This window comes from Panthera pardus, unplaced genomic scaffold (genome assembly GCF_024362965.1).
Source record: "Panthera pardus isolate Hobbes unplaced genomic scaffold, ASM2436296v1 HiC_scaffold_13, whole genome shotgun sequence".
Taxonomy (NCBI): Eukaryota; Metazoa; Chordata; class Mammalia; order Carnivora; family Felidae; genus Panthera; species Panthera pardus.
Window position 1 is genome coordinate 132,157,004 of NW_026526688.1, and position 18,601 is coordinate 132,175,604.

Sequence of the window (18,601 nt, forward strand, 5' to 3'; positions counted from 1 at the left end):
GCGCCACCCAGGCGCCCCTAAAGTTTATTTATTTTTGAGACAGAGAGAGACAGAATGAACGGGGGAGGGTCAGAGAAAGAGGGAGACACAGAATCTGAAACAGGCTCCAGGCTCTGAGCAGTCAGCACAGAGCCCGACGCGGGGCTCGAACTCACAGACCGTGAGATCATGACCTGAGCAGAAGTCGGATGCTTAACCGACTGAGCCACCCAGGCGCCCCCCTAACTGACATTTCTAAAGAAGCCCACTTCATCAGTCTCCCACGATCTGCTTTGTTTGCTTCAGAGCACTTATGACTCTCTAACACAATGTTACTTATTTTGTATTTACATATTTATTGTCTGCCCTTCCCTGTAGAATCCAAATGCCATGAATGAGAGCAACCTTGCCTGTATTATTCACTTTTATCCCAAGCACCGAAACCAGAGCCTGAGACACAGCAGGCAGCTGCTTCTTGGCTGAATGGCTGTAACAGAACAGACAAGTACAACCCAACCAACCCAGCAGCACAGAAACCTTTGCCTCTGACCATTTTCTGTCCCAGAGAATATAGTAAGAATCTGTATGGATGTCATGGTTAAAACATTCCTGATAATTAAAAAAAAAAGTACAAATTGGGAAAATAACTACATACAGCATACCTTAAAGATACTGAGGGTTCGGTTCAATTCTACCACAATAAAGTGAATATTGCAATAAAGTGAGTCAAATGAATTTTTTGGCTTCAATTATGTTTACACAATACTGTAGTCTATGAAGTGTGAAAAAGCATCATGTCTAAAAAAAAAATAATGTATATATCTTTTTTTTTAAGTTTATTTTGAGAGAGAGATTGCAAGCAGGGGAGGGACAGAGAGAGAGGGAGAGAGAGAAAATCCCATGCAGGCTCTGCTTGTCAGTGCGAAGACCAGTGCAGGGCTCGATCCCATGAACTGTGAGATCATGACCTGAGCCCAAACCAAGAGTTGGACACTTAACCGATTGAGCCACCCCAGGCACCCCAGCAATGTATATATCTTAAGTTAAAAAATACTTCACTGCTAAGAACTGCTAGTCATCATTTGAGCTCTCAGTGAGTCATAATATTTCTTCTGATGAAGGTTGTAATCTTGCCTTGATGTTGGTGGTCAGGGTTGGGGATAGCTGTGGCAATTTCCTCAAATAAGACAACACTGAAGTTTGCCATATCAATGGGTGCTTCCTTTTACGATTTCTCTGTACCACATGATGCTGTTTGGCAGCATTTTACAGAGCTTCTTTCAAAATTGAAGTCAATCCTCTCAAACCTTGCTGCTGCTTTATCAACTCAGTTTATGTAAAAATATAGATCCTTTGTCATCATTTCAACAATCTTCACAGCATCTTCACCAGGAGTAGATGCCATCTCAAGAAACAATTTTCTTTACTCATCCATAAAAAGCAACTTCTCATCGATTCATAGTTTTATCATGAGATTGTAGCAATTCATTCACATCTTCAGGCTCCACTTCTGATTCTAGTTCTCTTGCTGTTTCCACTACTGAAGTCTTGAACCCCTCAAAGTCCTCCATGAGGGCTGGAACCAGTTTCTTCCAAACTGCTGTTAATGTTGACATCTTAAACTCTTCCCATGAATGTTCTTAATAGAATCTAGGACGGTGAATCTTTTCCAGAAGGTTTTCAATTGACTTCGCCCAGATCCATTAGAGGAATTACTATCAACGACAGCTGTAGCCTTTTTTTTTCTTTAAGAGAGAGGGCGCAAGTGAGCAAGGGGCAGAGAGGGAGAGACAGAAGCAGGGCTCACCCAAAGCAGGGCTCAGGTTCACCCGATGCAGGGCTCGAGCTCACAAACTGTGAGATCATGACCTGAGCTAAAGTCAGATGCTTAACTGACTGAGCCACCCAGGCACCGTCAGCTGTAGCCTTATGAAGTGTATTTCTTAAATAATATGACTTGAAAGTCAAAATGACTCCTTGATTCATGGACTACAGAATGGATGTTATGTTAACAGGGATTAAAACAATATCATTCTGGTTGTACATCTCCATCAGAACTCCTGGATGACCAGGTGTACTATCTATGAGCAATAATATTTTGAAAGAAAACTTTTATTTTTTTGGCAGATCTCAGCAATGGCCTTAAAATATTCTATAAACCATGTTATAAAGAGGTGCTGTCACCTAGGCTTTGTTGTTCCATTCATAGAGAACAAGCAGATTAGATAAAGCACAATTCTTAAGGGCCCTAGGATTTTCAGGATGGTAAATGAACACTGGCTTCTACTTAAAGTCAGCAGCTGCATTAGCCCCTAACAAGATAGTCAGGCATCCTTTGAAGCTTTGAAGGTAGGCAGTGACTTCTCTCTAGCTATGAAAGTCCTACATGGCATCTTCTTCCAGTGGAAAGCTGTCTCATCTGCATTGAAAACCTGTTGGTTAGTGTAGCCACCTTCATTAATCATCTTAACTAGATCTTCTGGGTAACTTGCTGCAGCACTTGCTGCTTCACCTTGCACTCTGATGTTATGGAGATGGCTTCTTTACTTGAACCTCACAAACCAAACTCCGCTAGTTTCAAACTTCTGTACTGCAGCTTCCTCACCTCTCTCAGCCTTCATAAAATTGAGGAGAGTTAGGGCCTTGCCTTGGATCAGGCTTTGGTATTAAGGGAATGTTTGATCTTCTATCCAGACCACTAAAACTTTCTCCATATTAGAAGTAAGGCTGTTTCACTTTCTTATCATTTGTGTGTTCACTGATGTAGCACTTTTTATTTCCTTCAAGAACTTTTCCTTTGCATTCACAGCTTAGCTAGGTTTGATGTGGTTTTCAGCCTGTCTCAGCTTTCGATGGGTCTTCCTCACTAAGTTTATAATTTCTAGCTTCTTATTTATTTAAAATGACATGTGACTCTTCCTTTCACCAGAACATTTAGAAGCTATTGTAGGGTTATTAACTGGCCAAATTTCAATATTGTTTTGTCTCAGAGAATAAACAGGAAGGCCCAAGGAGAGGGAGAGAGACAGGGGAACAGCCAGTTGGTGAAACAGCCAGAACACACACCTTTCAGTTTGCCACCCTAGAGGGGCATGGTTCATGGTGTCCCCAAACAATGTCAACAGTAACATCAAAAATCACTGATCACAGATCACCATAACATATATAGTAATAATGGAAAAGTTTGAAATATTGCAAGAATTACCAAAATGTGACACAGAGACAAGAAGCGAGCAAATGCTGTTGGAAAAATGGTGCCCATAAACTTCTTCAATATAGCATTGCCACAAACCTTCAGTTTGTAAAAAAACGCACTAAAGCAAAGTGCCAATATAATGAGGTACATCTGTATACTTCCACCTCCATACAAGCATTTCACCCGGAAATATGATAAAATCCTCTCTGTCACCAACTGGGAGGGTACTATGGTACGGTGGGTAATGGTTTAAGCTTTGGAGCTGGATTGCCTGGATTCAGCTCTGCCACTTAGCAGTGCAACTTTGGGTGAGTCCACTTCTCTGAGACTCAGTTCTTTCATATATAAAATGGGGGAAATAATACCAATTGGAATTGACATGAGGATTAAATGTGTTGATTGACTTGGAGTATTTTGATTGGTCCTTCATGCATGAGGGCTACAATTAACACTAATCAATTAATATTAATCACTGCTCTTAATATTATCATTAATATTACTTAATAATAAACAGTGTAAAAACAATGAATTTAGATTTGGGGGTCTCATCTCTCAGGAAGCCAAATGAGGAAGTGAAAATCACAGATTTTTTAAGAAGCATTCTGAGGATCTTATTATTTTAGTAAAAAATATGAATATACACAAATGATACAATGTTTCAAATACTAGTTTGAAATCTAGAGGAAAACAATGATTTTTAAAAGAAACAGAAAGTGTAATAGATACCTTGTAAGTTGTCACAAAATTGGCATGTGTTCCAGCAAAAATGTGCTTGACTTGAACATCCACAAGTCCTAAAAGAAAGTCATAAATCCATGTTTATTGTTTTTAGAAGTAAAAAATAAATCTTTTGTTATAAACCTAAAACTACTTTGAAAAAATAGCCTTAAAAAAAAACCTGATATATTAGCAAGCTAAATTTACTTATTTATTGGCAATTAGTATTCTTCTAAATGAATTTTAACAAGCACCATAAACGATTTATTTTGATCAGCCTACATGTTGCATACACACTTAGCTTAAAATTTAATTTTTCATGCACTTGCTTAATGAAACCAAGGTGATGTGCTTTAGATGTACTTTTTTTAAGATTTTATTTTTTAAAGTAATCTCTACACCAAAGGTGGGGCCTGAACTCACAACACCGAGATCAAGAGTCACATGCTCCTCTGAGCCAACCCGGTGCCCCTAGAAGAGGTTTGATTAAATATATAAAAGTATATCTTTCTGATAATTCATCAACTTGGGAACTTTTTTGTATTACCTTAATCTTCAGAAAAAAATTACTAAATACTCCAAGAATCATTACATAAGAAAAACTGCATATTGTCTTAATTAAAAGTAACAGTACTAAAAGAACCAGAGGTCTATGTACTCCTGTGAAAGGAAGATAAATAATATTTCTCCTCCAGTGGCATCAATTAAAACAAAATCATGACTTAGTGGAACCACTTTTACTCTCAGCAGAAATCAGGCAGGTAACGTCAGTGTTCTCTGTCAGAGGCTCCGGATGATTTGAGCAGCTTTTGCAACTTGGTCCGCGACCAAAAGATACCACCTGGCCTGTGGTGTAGACATACGCAAGGGTATGGTAACTGCAAGAGAGAGAATATAATGAAGACCAAGGTACTCACTTTTTGAGAAAGATGATGTCTCCTAACACAAAATAACAGGTTTATCTAATAAGTACTCAGATACCTTATTATAATGTCAGGGTGAGAGGGTACCAAATGATGTGGTTAAACAAATGGTAGGTGAATATTAACTTTTTTTTTTTTTTTTGCATAGTAACGCATTTATTTTTTTTAACATATGAAATTTATTGTCAAATTGGTTTCCATACAACACCCAGTGCTCATCCCAAAAGATGCCCTCTTCAATGCCCATCACCTCCCCTCCCCTCCCTCCCACCCCCCATCAACCTTCAGTTTGTTCTCAGTTTTTAAGAGTTTCTTATGCTTTGACTGTCTCCCACTCTAACCTCTTTTTTCTTTTTTTCCTTCCCCTCCCCCATGGTTTCTGTTAAGTTTCTCAGCATCCACATAAGAGTGAAAACGTATGGTATCTGTCCTTCTCTGTATGGCTTATTTCACTTAACATCACACTCTCCAGTTCCATCCACGTTGCTACAAAGGGCCATATTTCATTCTTTCTCATTGCCACTCAGTACTCCATTGTGTATATAAACCACAATTTCTTTATGCATTCATCAGTTGATGGGCATTTAGGCTCTTTCCATAATTTGGCTATTGTTGAGAGTGCTGCTATAAACATTGGGGTACAAGTGCCCCTATGCATCAGTACTGTATCCCTTGGGTAAATTCCTAGCAGTGCTATTGCTGGGTCATAGGGTAGGTATATTTTTAACTTTTTGAGGAACCTCCCCACACTGTTTTCCAGAGCGGCTGCACCAGTTTGCATTCCCACCAACAGTGCAAGAGGGTTCCCGTTTCTCCACATCCTCTCCAGCATCTATAGTCTCCTGATTTGTTCATTTTGGCCACTCTGACTGGCGTGAGGTGATATCTGAGTGTGGTTTTGATTTGTATTTCCCTGATGAGGAGCGACGTTGAGCATCCTTTCATGTGCCTGTTGGCCATCCGGATGTCTTCTTTAGAGAAGTGTCTATTCATGTTTTCTGCCCATTTCTTCACTGGGTTATTTGTTTTTCAGGTGTGGAGTTTGGAGAGCTCTTTATAGGTTTTGGATACTAGCCCTTTGTCCGATATGTCATTTGCAAATATCTTTTCCCATTCCGTTGGTTGCCTTTTAGTTTTGTTGGTTGTTTCGTTTGCTGTGCAGAAGCTTTTTATCTTCATGAGGTCCCAATAGTTCATTTTGCTTTTAATTCCCTTGCCTTTGGGGATGTGTCGAGTAAGAGATTGCTACGGCTGAGGTCAGAGAGGTCTTTTCCTGCTTTCTCCTCTAGGGTTTTGATGGTTTCCTGTCTCACATTCAGGTCCTTTATCCATTTTGAGTTTATTTTTGTGAATGGTGTAAGAAAGTGGTCTAGTTTCATTCTTCTGCATGCTGCTGTCCAGTTCTCCCAGCACCCTTTGTTAAAGAGACTGTCTTTTTTCCATTGGATATTCTTTCCTGCTTTGTCAAAGATGAGTTGGCCATACGTTTGTGGGTCTAGTTTTGGGGTTTCTATTGTATTCCATTGGTCTATGTGTCTGTTTTTGTGCCAATACCATGCTGTCTTGATGATGACAGCTTTGTAGTAGAGGCTAAAGTCTGGGATTGTGATGCCTCCTGCTTTGGTCTTCTTCAAAATTACTTTGGCTGTTCAGGACCTTTTGTGGTTCCATATGAATTTTAGGATTGCTTGTTCTAGCTTTGAGAAGAATGCTGGTGCAATTTTGATTGGGATTGCATTGAATGTGTAGATAGCTTTGGGTAGTATTTACATTTTAACAATATTTATTCTTCCAATCCATGAGCACGGAATGTTTTTTCATTTCCTTATATCTTCTTCAATTTCCTTCATAAGCTTTCTATAGTTTTCAGCATACAGATCTTGTACATCTTTGGTTAGATTTATTCCTAGGTATTTTATGCTTCTTGGTGCAATTGTGAATGGGATCAGTTTCTTTATTTGTCTTTCTGTTGCTTCATTATTAGTGTATAAGAATGCAACTGATTTCTGTACATTGATTTTGTATCCTGCAACTTTGCTGAATTCATGTATCAGTTCTAGCAGACTTTTGGTGGAGTCTATCAGATTTTCCATGTATAATATCATGTCATCTGCAAAAAGTGAAAGCTTGACTTCATCTTTGCCAATTTTGATGCCTTTCATTTCCTTTTGTTGTATGATTGCTGATGCTAGAACTTCCAACACTATGTTAAACAACAGCAGTGAGAGTGGGCATCCCTGTCGTGTTCCTGATCTCAGGGAAAAAGCTCTCAGTTCTTCCTCATTGAGGATGATGTTAGCTGTGGGCTTTTCATAAATGGCTTTTATGATGTTTAAGTATGTTCCTTCTATCCCGACTTTCTCGAGGGTTTTTATTAAGAAAGGTTGCTGAATTTTGTCTAATGCCTTTCTGCATCGATTGACAGGATCATATAGTTCTTATCTTTTCTTTTATTAATGTGATGTATCACGTTGATTGATTTGCAGATGTTGAACCAGCCCTGCAGCCCAGGAATGAATCCCACTTGATCATGGGAATAATTTTTTTTATAAGCTGTTGAATTCGATTTGCTAGTATCTTATTGAGAATTTTTGCATCCATATTCATCATGGATATTGGCCTGTAGTTCTCTTTTTTTACTGGGTCTCTGTCTGGTTTAGGAATCAAAGTAATACTGGCTTCATAGAATGAGACTGGAAGTTTTCCTTCCCTTTCTATTTCTTGGAATAGCTTGAGAAGGATAGGTATTATCTCTGCTTTAAACGTCTGGTAGAATTCCCCAGGGAAGCCATCTGGTCCTGGACTCTTATTTGTCGGGAGATTTTTGATAACTGATTCAATTTCTTCACTGGTTATGGGTCTGTTCAAGCTTTCTATTTCCTCCTGTTTGAGTTTTGAAAGTGTGGGTGTTTAGGAATTTGTCCATTTCTTCCAAGTTGTCCAATTTGTTGGCATATAATTTTTCATAGTATTCCCTGATAATTGTTTGTATTTCTGAGGGATTGGTTGTAATTCCATTTTCATTCATGATTTTATCTATTTGGGTCATCTCCCTTTTTTTTTTGAGAAGCCTGGCTAGAGGTTTATCAATTTTGTTTATTTTTTCAAAAAACCAACTCTTGGTTTCATTGATCTGCTCTACAGTTTTTTTTTAGATTTTACATTGTTTATTTCTGCTCTGATCTTTATTATTTCTCTTCTTCTGCTGGGTTTGGGGTGTCTTTGCTGTTCTGCTTCTATTTCCTTTAGGTGTGCTGTTAGATTTTGTATTTGGGATTTTTCTTGTTTCTTGAGATAGACCTGGACTGCAATGTATTTTCCTCTCAGGATTGCCTTCGTTGCATCCCAAAGCGTTTGGATTGTTGTATTTTCATTTTCGTTTGTTTCCATATATTTTTTAATTTCTCCTCTAATTGCCTCGTTGACCCATTCATTCTTTAGTAGGGTGTTCTTTAACCTCCATGCTTTTGGAGGTTTTCCAGACTTTTTCCTGTGGTTGATTTCAAGCTTCATAGCATTGTTGTCCGAAAGTATGCATGGTATGATCTCAATTCTTGTATACTTATGAAGGGCTGTTTTGTGACCCAGTATGTGATCTATCTTGGAGAATGTTCCATGTGCACTCGAGAAGAAAGTATATTCTGTTGCTTTGGGATGCAGAGTTCTAAATATATCTGTCAAGTCCATCTGATCCAATGTATCATTCAGGGCCCTTGTTTCTTTATTGACCATGTGTCTAGATGATCTATCCATTGTTGTAAGTGGGGTATTAAAGTCCCCTGCAGTTACCACATTCTTGTCAATAAGGTTGCTTTTGTTTGTAATTGTTTTATATATTTGGGGGCTCCTGTATTCGATGCACAGACATTTATAATTGTTAGTTCTTCTTGATGGATAGACCCTGCAATTATTATATAATGCCCTTCTTTTTTTAATTTTTTTTTTTCAACGTTTTTTATTTATTTTTGGGACAGAGAGAGACAGAGCATGAATGGGGGAGGGTCAGAGAGAGGGAGACACAGAATCGGAAACAGGCTCCAGGCTCCGAGCCATCAGCCCAGAGCCTGACGCGGGGCTCGAACTCACGGACCGCGAGATCGTGACCTGGCTGAAGTCGGACGCTTAACCGACTGCGCCACCCAGGCGCCCCTATAATGCCCTTCTTTATCTCTTGTTACAGCCTTTAATTTAAAGTCTAGTTTGTCTGATATAAGTATGGCTACTCCAGCTTTCTTTTGACTTCGAATAGCATGATAAATAGTTCTCCATCCCCTCACTTTCAATCTGAAGGTGTCCTCAGGTCTAAAATGAGTCTCTTGTAGACAGCAAATAGATGGGTCTTGTTTTTTTTATCCATTCTGATACCTATGTCTTTTGGTTGGTGCATTTAGTCCATTTACATTCAGTGTTATTATAGAAAGATATGGGTTTGAGTCATTGTGATGTCTGTAGGTTTCATGCTTGTAGCGATGTCTCTGGTACTTTGTCTCACAGGATCCCCCTTAGGATCTCTTGTAGGGCTGGTTTAGTGGTGACGAATTCCTTCAGTTTTTGTTTGTTTGGGAAGACGTTTATCTCTCCTTCTATTCTAAATGACAGATTTGCTGGGTAGAGGATTCTCGGCTGCATATTTTTTCTGTTCATCACATTGAAGATTTCCTGCCACTCCTTTCTGGCCTGCCAAGTTTCAGTAGAGAGATCGGTCACGAGTCTTATAGGTCTCCCTTTATATGTTAGAGCACGTTTATCTCTGGCTGCTTTCAGAATTTTCTCTTTATCTTTGTATTTTGCCAGTTTCACTATGATATGTCATGCAGAAGATCGATTCAAGTTACGTCTGAAGGGAGTTCTCTGTGCCTCTTGGATTTCAATGCCTTTTTCCTTCCCCAGATCCGGGAAGTTCTCAGCTATTATTTCTTTAAGTACACCTTCAGCACCTTTCCCTCTCTCTTCCTCCTCTGGAATACCAATTATGCATAGATTATTTCTCTTTAGTGCATCACTTAGTTCTCTAATTTTCCCCTCATACTCCTGGATTTTTTTTATCTCTCTTCTTCTCAGCTTCCTCTTTTTCCATAATTTTATCTTCTAGTTCACCTATTCTCTCATGTGCCTCTTCAATCCGAGCTGTGGTCATCTCCATTTTATTTTGCAGCTCATTAATAGCATTTTTTAGCTCCTCCTGGCTGTTCCTTAGTCCCTTGATCTCTGTAGCAATAGATTCTCTGCTGTCCTTTATACTGTTTTCAAGCCCAGCGATTAATTTTATGACTATTATTCTAAATTCACTTACTGTTATATTGTTTAAATCATTTTTGATCAGTTTGTTAGCTGTCATTATTTCCTGGACGTTTTTTTGAGGAGAATTCTTCCGTTTCATCATCTTGGATAGTACCTGGAGTGGTGGGGAACTGCAGGGCACTTCCCCTGTGCTGTCTGGAATAACTTGCTTTGGTGGGCAGGGCCGCAGTCAGACCTGATGTCTGCCCCCAGCCCACCGCTGGGACCACAGACTGGTGTGTCCCTTCTCTTCCCCTCTCCTAGGGGCAGGATTCACTGTGGGGTGGCATGGCCCATCTGGGCTACTTGCACACTGCCAGGCTTGTGGTGCTGGGGATCTGGCATATTAGCTGGGTTGGATCGGCAAGGTGCACAGGGGCGGGAGGGGCAGGCTCAGCTCTCTTTTCCTTCAGAGATCTGCTTCCGGAGGGGCCCTGTGGCACTGGGAGGGAGTCAGACCCGCCGCCGCCGGAGGGATGGGTCCGATGGATCCGCAGAAGCACAGCGTTGGGTGTTTGCGCGGTGCAAGCAAGTTCCCTGACAGGAACTGGTTCCCTTTGTGGTTTCGGCTGGGGGATGGGCAACGGAGATGGCACTGGCGAGCGCCTTTGTTCCCCGCCAAGCTGCGCTCTGTTGTCCGGGGCTCAACAACTCTCCTTCCTGTTGTCCTCCAGCCCTCCCGCTCACCGAGAAGATCTGTTAACTTATAACCCTCCAGATGTTAAGTCCCGCTTGCTGTCAGAACACACGCCAGCCGGCCCCTCTGCTTTTGCCAGCCAGACTCAGGGCCTCTGCTTGGCAGATGGGCTGCGCCTCTGCCCCAGCTCCCTCCCGCCTGTCTGGGTTGTGCGCACGGCCTCTCTGCCCTTCCTACCCTCTTCCATAGGCCTCTTGTCTATGCTTGGCTCCAGAGAATCCATTCTGCTAGTCTTCTGGCGATTTTCTGGGTTATTTAGGCAGGTGTGGGTGGAATCTGATCAGCAGGACGTGGTGAGCCCAGTGTCCTCCTACGCTGCCATCTTCCCAGAAGCCCTCCCCGAATATTAACTTTTTAGTAACCTTAAAGACAGAATATTATTGATAAGTCTTTACTATGGTTTCTATCATTTGTGTTTTATTTTTTTATTTTTATTATTTTTTAAGGTTTATTTTTGAGAGAGAGAGAGCCTTGTTGGTGCATGCACACCAGCGGGGGAGGGACAGAGAGAGAGAGGACAGAGAATCTGAAGCAGGCACCTTGCTGACAGCTGAGAGTCCAAGAGCCTGATGCAGGGCTGGAACTCACAAACTGTGAGATCTTGACCTGAGCCACCCAGATGCCCCATCATTTGTTTTATTATTATTTTTAAATGTTTATTTACTTTTAAGAGAGAGAGAAAGATAGAGTGTGAGTTGAGGAGGGGGAGATCGAGAGGGAGACACAGAATCCAAAGCAGGCTCCAGGCCCTGAGCTGTCAAGCACAGAGCTTGATGTGGGGGTTGAACACATGGACCGAGAGATCATGACCTGAGCCAGTCAGATGCTTAACTGAGCCACCCAGGTTCTCCTTCATTTGTGTTTTAAATGTAAGCTTTGTAGGGCTCCTGGGTGGCTCAGTCGGTTGAGCCTCCGACTTCAGCTCAGGCCATGATCTCTTGGTCTGTGAGTACAAGCCCCGCGTCGGGCTCTGTGCTGACAGATCAGAGCCTGGAACCTGCTTCGGATTCTGTGTCTCCCTCTCTCTCTCTGCCCCTCCCCTGCTCATGCTCTGTCTCTCTGTCTCAAAAATAAATAAAAACGTTAAAAAAAATTTTTTTTAAATAAATGTAAGCTTTGTTATTTATAAATTGGGTAGATAATATTCAGTGTCCTCATAATTAGGTTATGCAAAACTCTGAATGCATATGTAAATATGTATTATCTTCTATTTGTGTGGGAATACTTTAATTTTGCTTTATCAACTCAAGTAGGCAAGTACCACTGTTTTTATTTTAAACCCTCTTGCCAACCTTCAGCACCTAATAAGGTGGTCTATACACAGTAGACTTCCAATAAATTCTTATTAAATAAATGAAATGTCTGGAATAAAGAAAAAATAGAAAACTTAAACTATATTTAAAAGAAGTAAATTTTCAGAAAGGAAAATGATCTAGAAAAATAGTAGTTACATATTTTGTGTTTTAAGTTTTGAAACATTGCTGAGGAATCATTTCTAAATCATAAAATATAACACATTCTACTCACACTAAAAACAAACAAACAAAAAACTAGCCTATTACCTTCCGCAGTCTATCTGTGAAACTAGGCCTTCAATTCCTTCCATGAGTTGTGGACCTGTCTTCTCAGCAGTGGGGCTGTGTCCCAGCTGTCCACAGCTATTGTCTCCAAATGTGAACACTTTCCCATTCTGTTTAAAAAAGAAGGAATAGAAGGAATCAAACTAATTTCATATTTAAAAAAGTAACTAGAAACTTAAAGATAAGTATCATCAGAGAATTATATGAGAGTACTATATGAAGGGTCTTATATTTATTATTTCTAAGAGTGTATGTAAGTTAACTCATTAAACATGAAAAACCATTGGCTTTCATTGTAGAATCAATGGATGGCTCAAGAATAACACATTTAAATAGAGGGTTGCTTTATTTATTTGAACATTTCTCTGAAAATAATCTTTTCTCAAAAGATGATTTTTTTAAAGTGTATTTATTTTTTTTAGTAATCTCTACACCCAACCTTGGGGTCGAACTCACAACCCCACTATCAAGAGTTGTATGCTCTTCTGACTGAGCCAGCCAGGGGCCCCTCAAAAAATGATTTTTTTTTTAAAGTTTTGTTTATTTATTTTGAGAAAGAGAGAGAGAAAAAATGAGTGTGAGTCGGGGACGGGCAGAGAGACACATGGGGAGAGAGAGAATCCCAAGCAGGCTCCGTGCTATCAGCGTGGAGCCTGACGCAGGGCTCTATCCCACAAACTAAGAGATGGGGACCTGAGCTGAAACCAAGAGTCTGGAGGCTCAACCAACTGAGCCACACAGGTGCAACCAAAGATGACTCTTGATTAAAACAACTCTAGCTTTCTCCTGTCCACTAAGAATAATATAATCCAAACACACTTTTAAACAAATAATACCGGGGCACCTGGGTGGCTCAGTTGGTTAAGCGTCTGACTTCGGCTCAGGTCGTGATCCCATGGTTTGTGAGTTAGAGCCCCACATCGGGCTCTCTGCTGTCAGCACAGAGCCTGCTTCGGATCCTCTGTCCCCGTCTCTCTCTGCTCCTCCCTCACTCACGCTCTCCCTCTCTCTCTCAAAAATAAACATTAAAAAAGTTAAAACAGGGAGCCTGGGTGGCTCAGTTGGTTGAGCATCCGACTTTGGCTCAGGCCATGATCTCGCAGTCTGTGGGTTCGAGCCCTGCATCGGGCTCTGTGTTGACAGCTCAGAGCCTGGAGCCTGTTTCAGATTCTGTGTCTCCCTCTTTCTCTGACCCTCCCCTGTTCATGCTCTCTCTCTCTCTCTCTGTCTCAAAAATAAATAAATGTTAAAAAAAAGTTTTTTAAAGTTAAAACAAGTAATACAAATTATTTTAGGTATTTAGTTTTTAAATAATCATTTCAACCACACAAATAGTTTTCAAGTCTATTCCTTATGGCTATGGAGAGAATCCACCCCCTTGGAATATACTATTTGGCCAGTATAACAAGAGGAAGCAAACATTTACAAAGCAGGCTCATAATTTTGCCAAGCAAGAAATGGAACAAAGTAGGTTCTAGTCTATAATTTGGGTTATTGAAATCTGTAAAAATTACTTCATCTCTTCTATAATAATTTTCACCTGTAGAACTACATTATGAATGAATCATTGCTAAAAGGATTCTCTCCTATATTAATCTAACTCAGCGGGTATCTAAAAATATTTCCTAAAGCTGAAGTTAGCTTTTGTTAGAGGATCTTGAAACTTTCATGGTTTATATTTGGCTAATTTCTCCTCTTTAGATATTTGTACATTGAATGGATATAGTTGAGATACTGATACGCATATGGCTTTTAACAACAGCCAATAGCTATACCTTGTGGTAACATTTCTCATTTGCCAAAAATAGCAAAACATTTTAGATTACCTGGGTAAGCACTGCAGTGTGCTCATGACCACAGCTGATATAAACCACACCGAGAGTTTTCAGCGCACTAACTGAACGAGGCTTGTAGCTTTGCACTGTTGAAAGAAAGTACAATGTCTAGAGTCTAAGAAACAGCCTCAGAATCCATGAGTTTTTACATCTTTTAATATTTTTATCATCTTGTAATTAGTTAACATAATTTTTAAAATGAACACTCAGAAGTATTATAAAATAGAGGGAAAGCCCTGCTTTGGAAAAGAAAGAAAAGCAGTCCTTTAGCATTTATTTCTGGAAAATTTGATCTTCTATAACACCTATCACTATTCTCCTACAAAGCTAAGTTTTAAGACCTTTATTCCCAGTAATATTGCCATTATGTTATATTCATTTCTGTCACATGGTAGGTGTTCTGCAAATATGCAATAATAATTGAGAAAATAAGACTTATTTCATGTTGGCAGAGTTAAATGAAACGAGATGTAAGTACTGGTACTTAACAGGCACCAACTATGTTAGCTGAATGTAAAGAACTGAACAGAGGAGGAAAGGGTTCATGGGGAAGACTTCACAGTGAGTTTAAGGGTTGCCAGGAACTGGTTTTTCTCCAGCTAGCATCTTCTAATCCAGTGATTCTAAAACTTGACTGCACATTGGAATAACCTGTGGAATCTTTAACAATGACCGATGCCTGGTTTCCATCCCCAGACATTCTGATTTACTTGGTATAGGGTCTAACTTGGACACTGCAACTTGTTTGGAGGGGGTGGGCACTGGGATTTTTCAATGCTCTTGCAGTAGAAAAAATAAGGGGCTTTGGAAGATGTCCGTGTCCTTTCCCCAGAGGCTGTGAATATGTTAGGTTATACTGCAAAGAGGAGTTAAGGAAGCAGATGGAATTAAAGTTGCTAAACTGTTGACCTTAAAATAGGGAGGTTAGCCTGGATTATCTGTGTGGGCCCAATGTAATTACAAATTCCTCCTTTGACTGAGGAAGAGGGAGGTAGGAGAGTCACTGTCAGAGTGACTTGAGGAAGACTTAACCAGCCATTGCTGGCTTTGAAGAAGGGGGCTATGAGTCAAGGAATGTAAATGAACTCTAGAGGGGGAAAAAAGCAAGAAAATAATGCAAGGTCCATCCCCACCCCACACCTGGTTGTCCCAAAGCTGCTGACACTTTTTTTTAGCCCACTGAGACCTGCATAAGACTTCTGACTACCAGAACTATAAGATAAGAAATCTATGTTGTTTCAAGCCACAAGTTTCTGGTAATATATTATAGTGGCAATCAAAAATTAAGATGGCATCCCAGGTGATTCTAATATACTCCAGAGCCTGGGAATCACTGCTCTAATCATTGAGAGTACCCTTTGCAGAGCTGGTCTTCCAACTGGAAAGAAAGAATGATTTACTGCAAGAACAAGATTATCTTGTTACCTGGAACATTACTCCCGAAGAAGGCCAGCTGCCCTGCATTGTTGCTTCCCCAGCCAAATGAAGTCCCAGAGAGAGACAGGGCAAAGCTGTGGGCCCCGCCTGCAGCCACCTGAGCCAGGGGGATGCCATCCAGGGACCTCACCCTCTGTGGGCTGGCTTGGGAGGGGAGCTCTTTCCCCAGGCCCAGCTGCCCATGGCTGTTACTTCCCCATGAAAACACTTGGCCATCTACAAAAATAAAGAAGAGAAATTCAAAATTGTAAAAATATTGGAATACCAAATTCGAGTAGAAACTACCACCCTAATTCTAAAGATCTTTGATACTTAAATAGGGACAAAAGAGGTTAGAGTATTCTGACTAAAGGCAAGGAAGATGGTCAAGAACACCTTCAAAAGTCCCTTCCAACAACATCCACTCCTCTTCTCCCTCCCAGTCAAGGGCAACTGTGTTCTTTCAGTTGCTCAGACTAGAAATCTTGGGAGTCATGCTCATCTCCTTTCTTTCTTTTACACCCTTCTACCTAGCAAATCCTAAAGTCTCTATCTTTAAAATGTATCTGGAATCTGACCACTTCTCACCTCCCCACTGTTACCACCTTAGCCACCAAGCCACCATCACTTTTCTCCTGGAAGATTACAATAACACCTCACTGGGCTCCCAGAATCCATGTTTGTCTTTTCTCCAAAGGGTAGCCAGAGTGGTCTTTTAAAAAAATAAGTCAGACTGAACCCTTTAGGGATTTTCTGTCTCACTCAATAAAAGGACAATTCTCACCACAGCTCACAAGCGCCAGGTCACCAGGATTCCCCATGACACATCTCAGACTTCATTTCCCCCTTGCTCATACCTTTCCAGAGCCCCTGCTGTTCCCTGTTGAGTATGCCACAACCTCATGGCCTTTACATCTGGATCATTCCTTTGGATCATGGCCTTAGCATCTTGTCTCCCTCCTCCCCTTCTTTTGGTGTCTGCTCACCTTGTAAGAAATAGCTTCCGTGACATCCTTCATAAAAGAGAAAGACCCCTTTCCTCTACTTGAGTACTTGCTCCCATTCCCTTACCTGGCCTCATTTTTTTCCCCCACACCCTTGTCTCTGTTATATGACATAATTATTTGTCTATGTGTTTAAGGCTCACTTCCCCTACATACCCCCATAATATAAACTCCATGAAAGCACAGTCTTAGGTTTGTTCACTGCTATATCCTCTTTGCTGGAAACATTATAGGCACTTAACAAACATTTGTGGAATGACTGGATGGGAGAAAACAACCAACAACATTTTATGTTGAATTTGACCAGAGGTGGATAATTTACATGAGGTCAAAAGTCAAGATCTTCTAATGTTTCATTGTCTACCCAGGAAACTGCCAAGGTGTCTCAGATGTTTATGTTATTACATCTAATTTTTTCTTTTTTAAACTCTTCTAAAGCTAGTTCTACCACTGAAAAGTATTTCTGAGGGCACAATGCAGAATGTCAAACCCACATTTAAGGTCTATGAGAACTCACAGTTCACCATAGCAAATGTACTGGGTACCCAGGCTTCACACAACCTTCACAATCCAGACCAATGTAAAGACAAATCAATACCCTGAGGAAATAATTCAAACTATTTCAATAATTAAGAAGAAGAAAAGTATGGAAGGAAAAGAGACTAATATTTATTGTACCCCTACTATCTGCTTTGGACTGTGCAGGATATATTGTATGTCTTGTTTCACTGAATCTTCTGAACAGCCTGTAAGGTAGACATCAGTACTCCTACAGATGAGAAAATCGAGAGTCAAGTTAAATAACTTGCCCTAGATCAAATAGCTGGAAATGGCAGGAAGGAATTATACAATAGCCACAGGATTATAGTACGGTCTCATGGCCTGTGTGGTCCAATGGTTAAGCACTTAGGATTGGGATGTAAACAAGTATTGGTTCAAATCTCACTATCTGTTAGTGTGTGACCTTAGGCAAATTGCTGAAAGTCTGAGTCCAAATTTCTTCATTTCTAAAATGAGAATACAAATAATGCCCAGGTTCAGTGTTTGTTAAGTGACTGAATGAGATTATACATGTAAAGCATTTCACAAAATAGCTGGTGCGACAGAAGGCAACCAGGAAATAAACGTTGGCTGTTCATAGCCCTTGTGGCACAGCTGCAATTATGCATAAGATATCACCTGAAGGACATACAAATGTTAAATGTCTCTTGAAGGCAATCAGAATATGCCACCCCAAAATATGTCATTTTGGCATAAGGGTTATCTTGAGCTGAAGGCAATTGAGAATCAATCTATGCAGGAAAAGTTCTCTGCCCCTCCTCTTATCCACCCAAAAGCAATGTATATATTTCCCTTTGTGAAGGTGTCCTTTCCTGCACCAGGGATGGGCAGTGACTCATCACCAGAGATGGAAAGTCTGCATCAACATGAGTCTTCACAAATAACTCTTAATAAAATAACTCTTATCTTCCATTATTTCCACATATTTCCAAGTCACTTCCCTACAATTGATCATCCTGCAAAGCCCAAATCTTTCCTTTGTTAAAATGGTATATAAGTCCCCAAGTCTAATGACTTCTTGAGTTTCACTTCTTTTTTGTGAACTTCCATGCATGAAAATATTAATAAAACTCGTGCCTTTTGTCTTGTTAATCTGTCTTTTGTCACATAAATTTGCAGGCTACCAGGTGCTAAACTTAAGAGGCTGGAAGAAAAGTTTTTCCTCTGCAACACTCTCCATTGAAAAATTTTGAATGATGATGGACAAAGGATGGGGGATGTTAGTAGAAAAAATATAGTCATGATTTTGATACCTTGACTTTTCTTTCTTTTCTTTTTAGGTAGGTAAAATCCAGCACAGAGCCCAATGTGGGGCTTGAGCTCACAACCCTGAGATCAAGACCTGTGCTGAGGTCGAGTCAGATTCTTAACTGACTGAGCCACCCAGCCACCACATTGACATTTTGACTTTTC

At 40.3% G+C, this 18,601-nt stretch overlaps 1 protein-coding gene across 3 annotated transcripts in view; it reads right to left on the reverse strand.

Moving 5' to 3' along the window:
• The window catches only part of HERC6 (HECT and RLD domain containing E3 ubiquitin protein ligase family member 6), a 62,370-nt gene that overhangs the window by 37,809 nt on the left and 5,960 nt on the right, over positions 1 to 18,601 (reverse strand). For 2 of the 3 annotated variants that reach the window (XM_019464637.2, XM_019464654.2), the window contains exons 4-8: positions 15,633 to 15,860; positions 14,199 to 14,293; positions 12,355 to 12,482; positions 4,628 to 4,770; positions 3,902 to 3,969 (exon numbers count right to left, since the gene is read on the reverse strand). In XM_019464637.2, coding sequence (XP_019320182.2) covers positions 3,902 to 3,969; positions 4,628 to 4,770; positions 12,355 to 12,482; positions 14,199 to 14,293; positions 15,633 to 15,860 — 662 coding nt within the window. The remainder of the gene's footprint in view (positions 1 to 3,901; positions 3,970 to 4,627; positions 4,771 to 12,354; positions 12,483 to 14,198; positions 14,294 to 15,632; positions 15,861 to 18,601) is intronic. The other variant, XM_019464646.2, reaches the window with a different exon arrangement.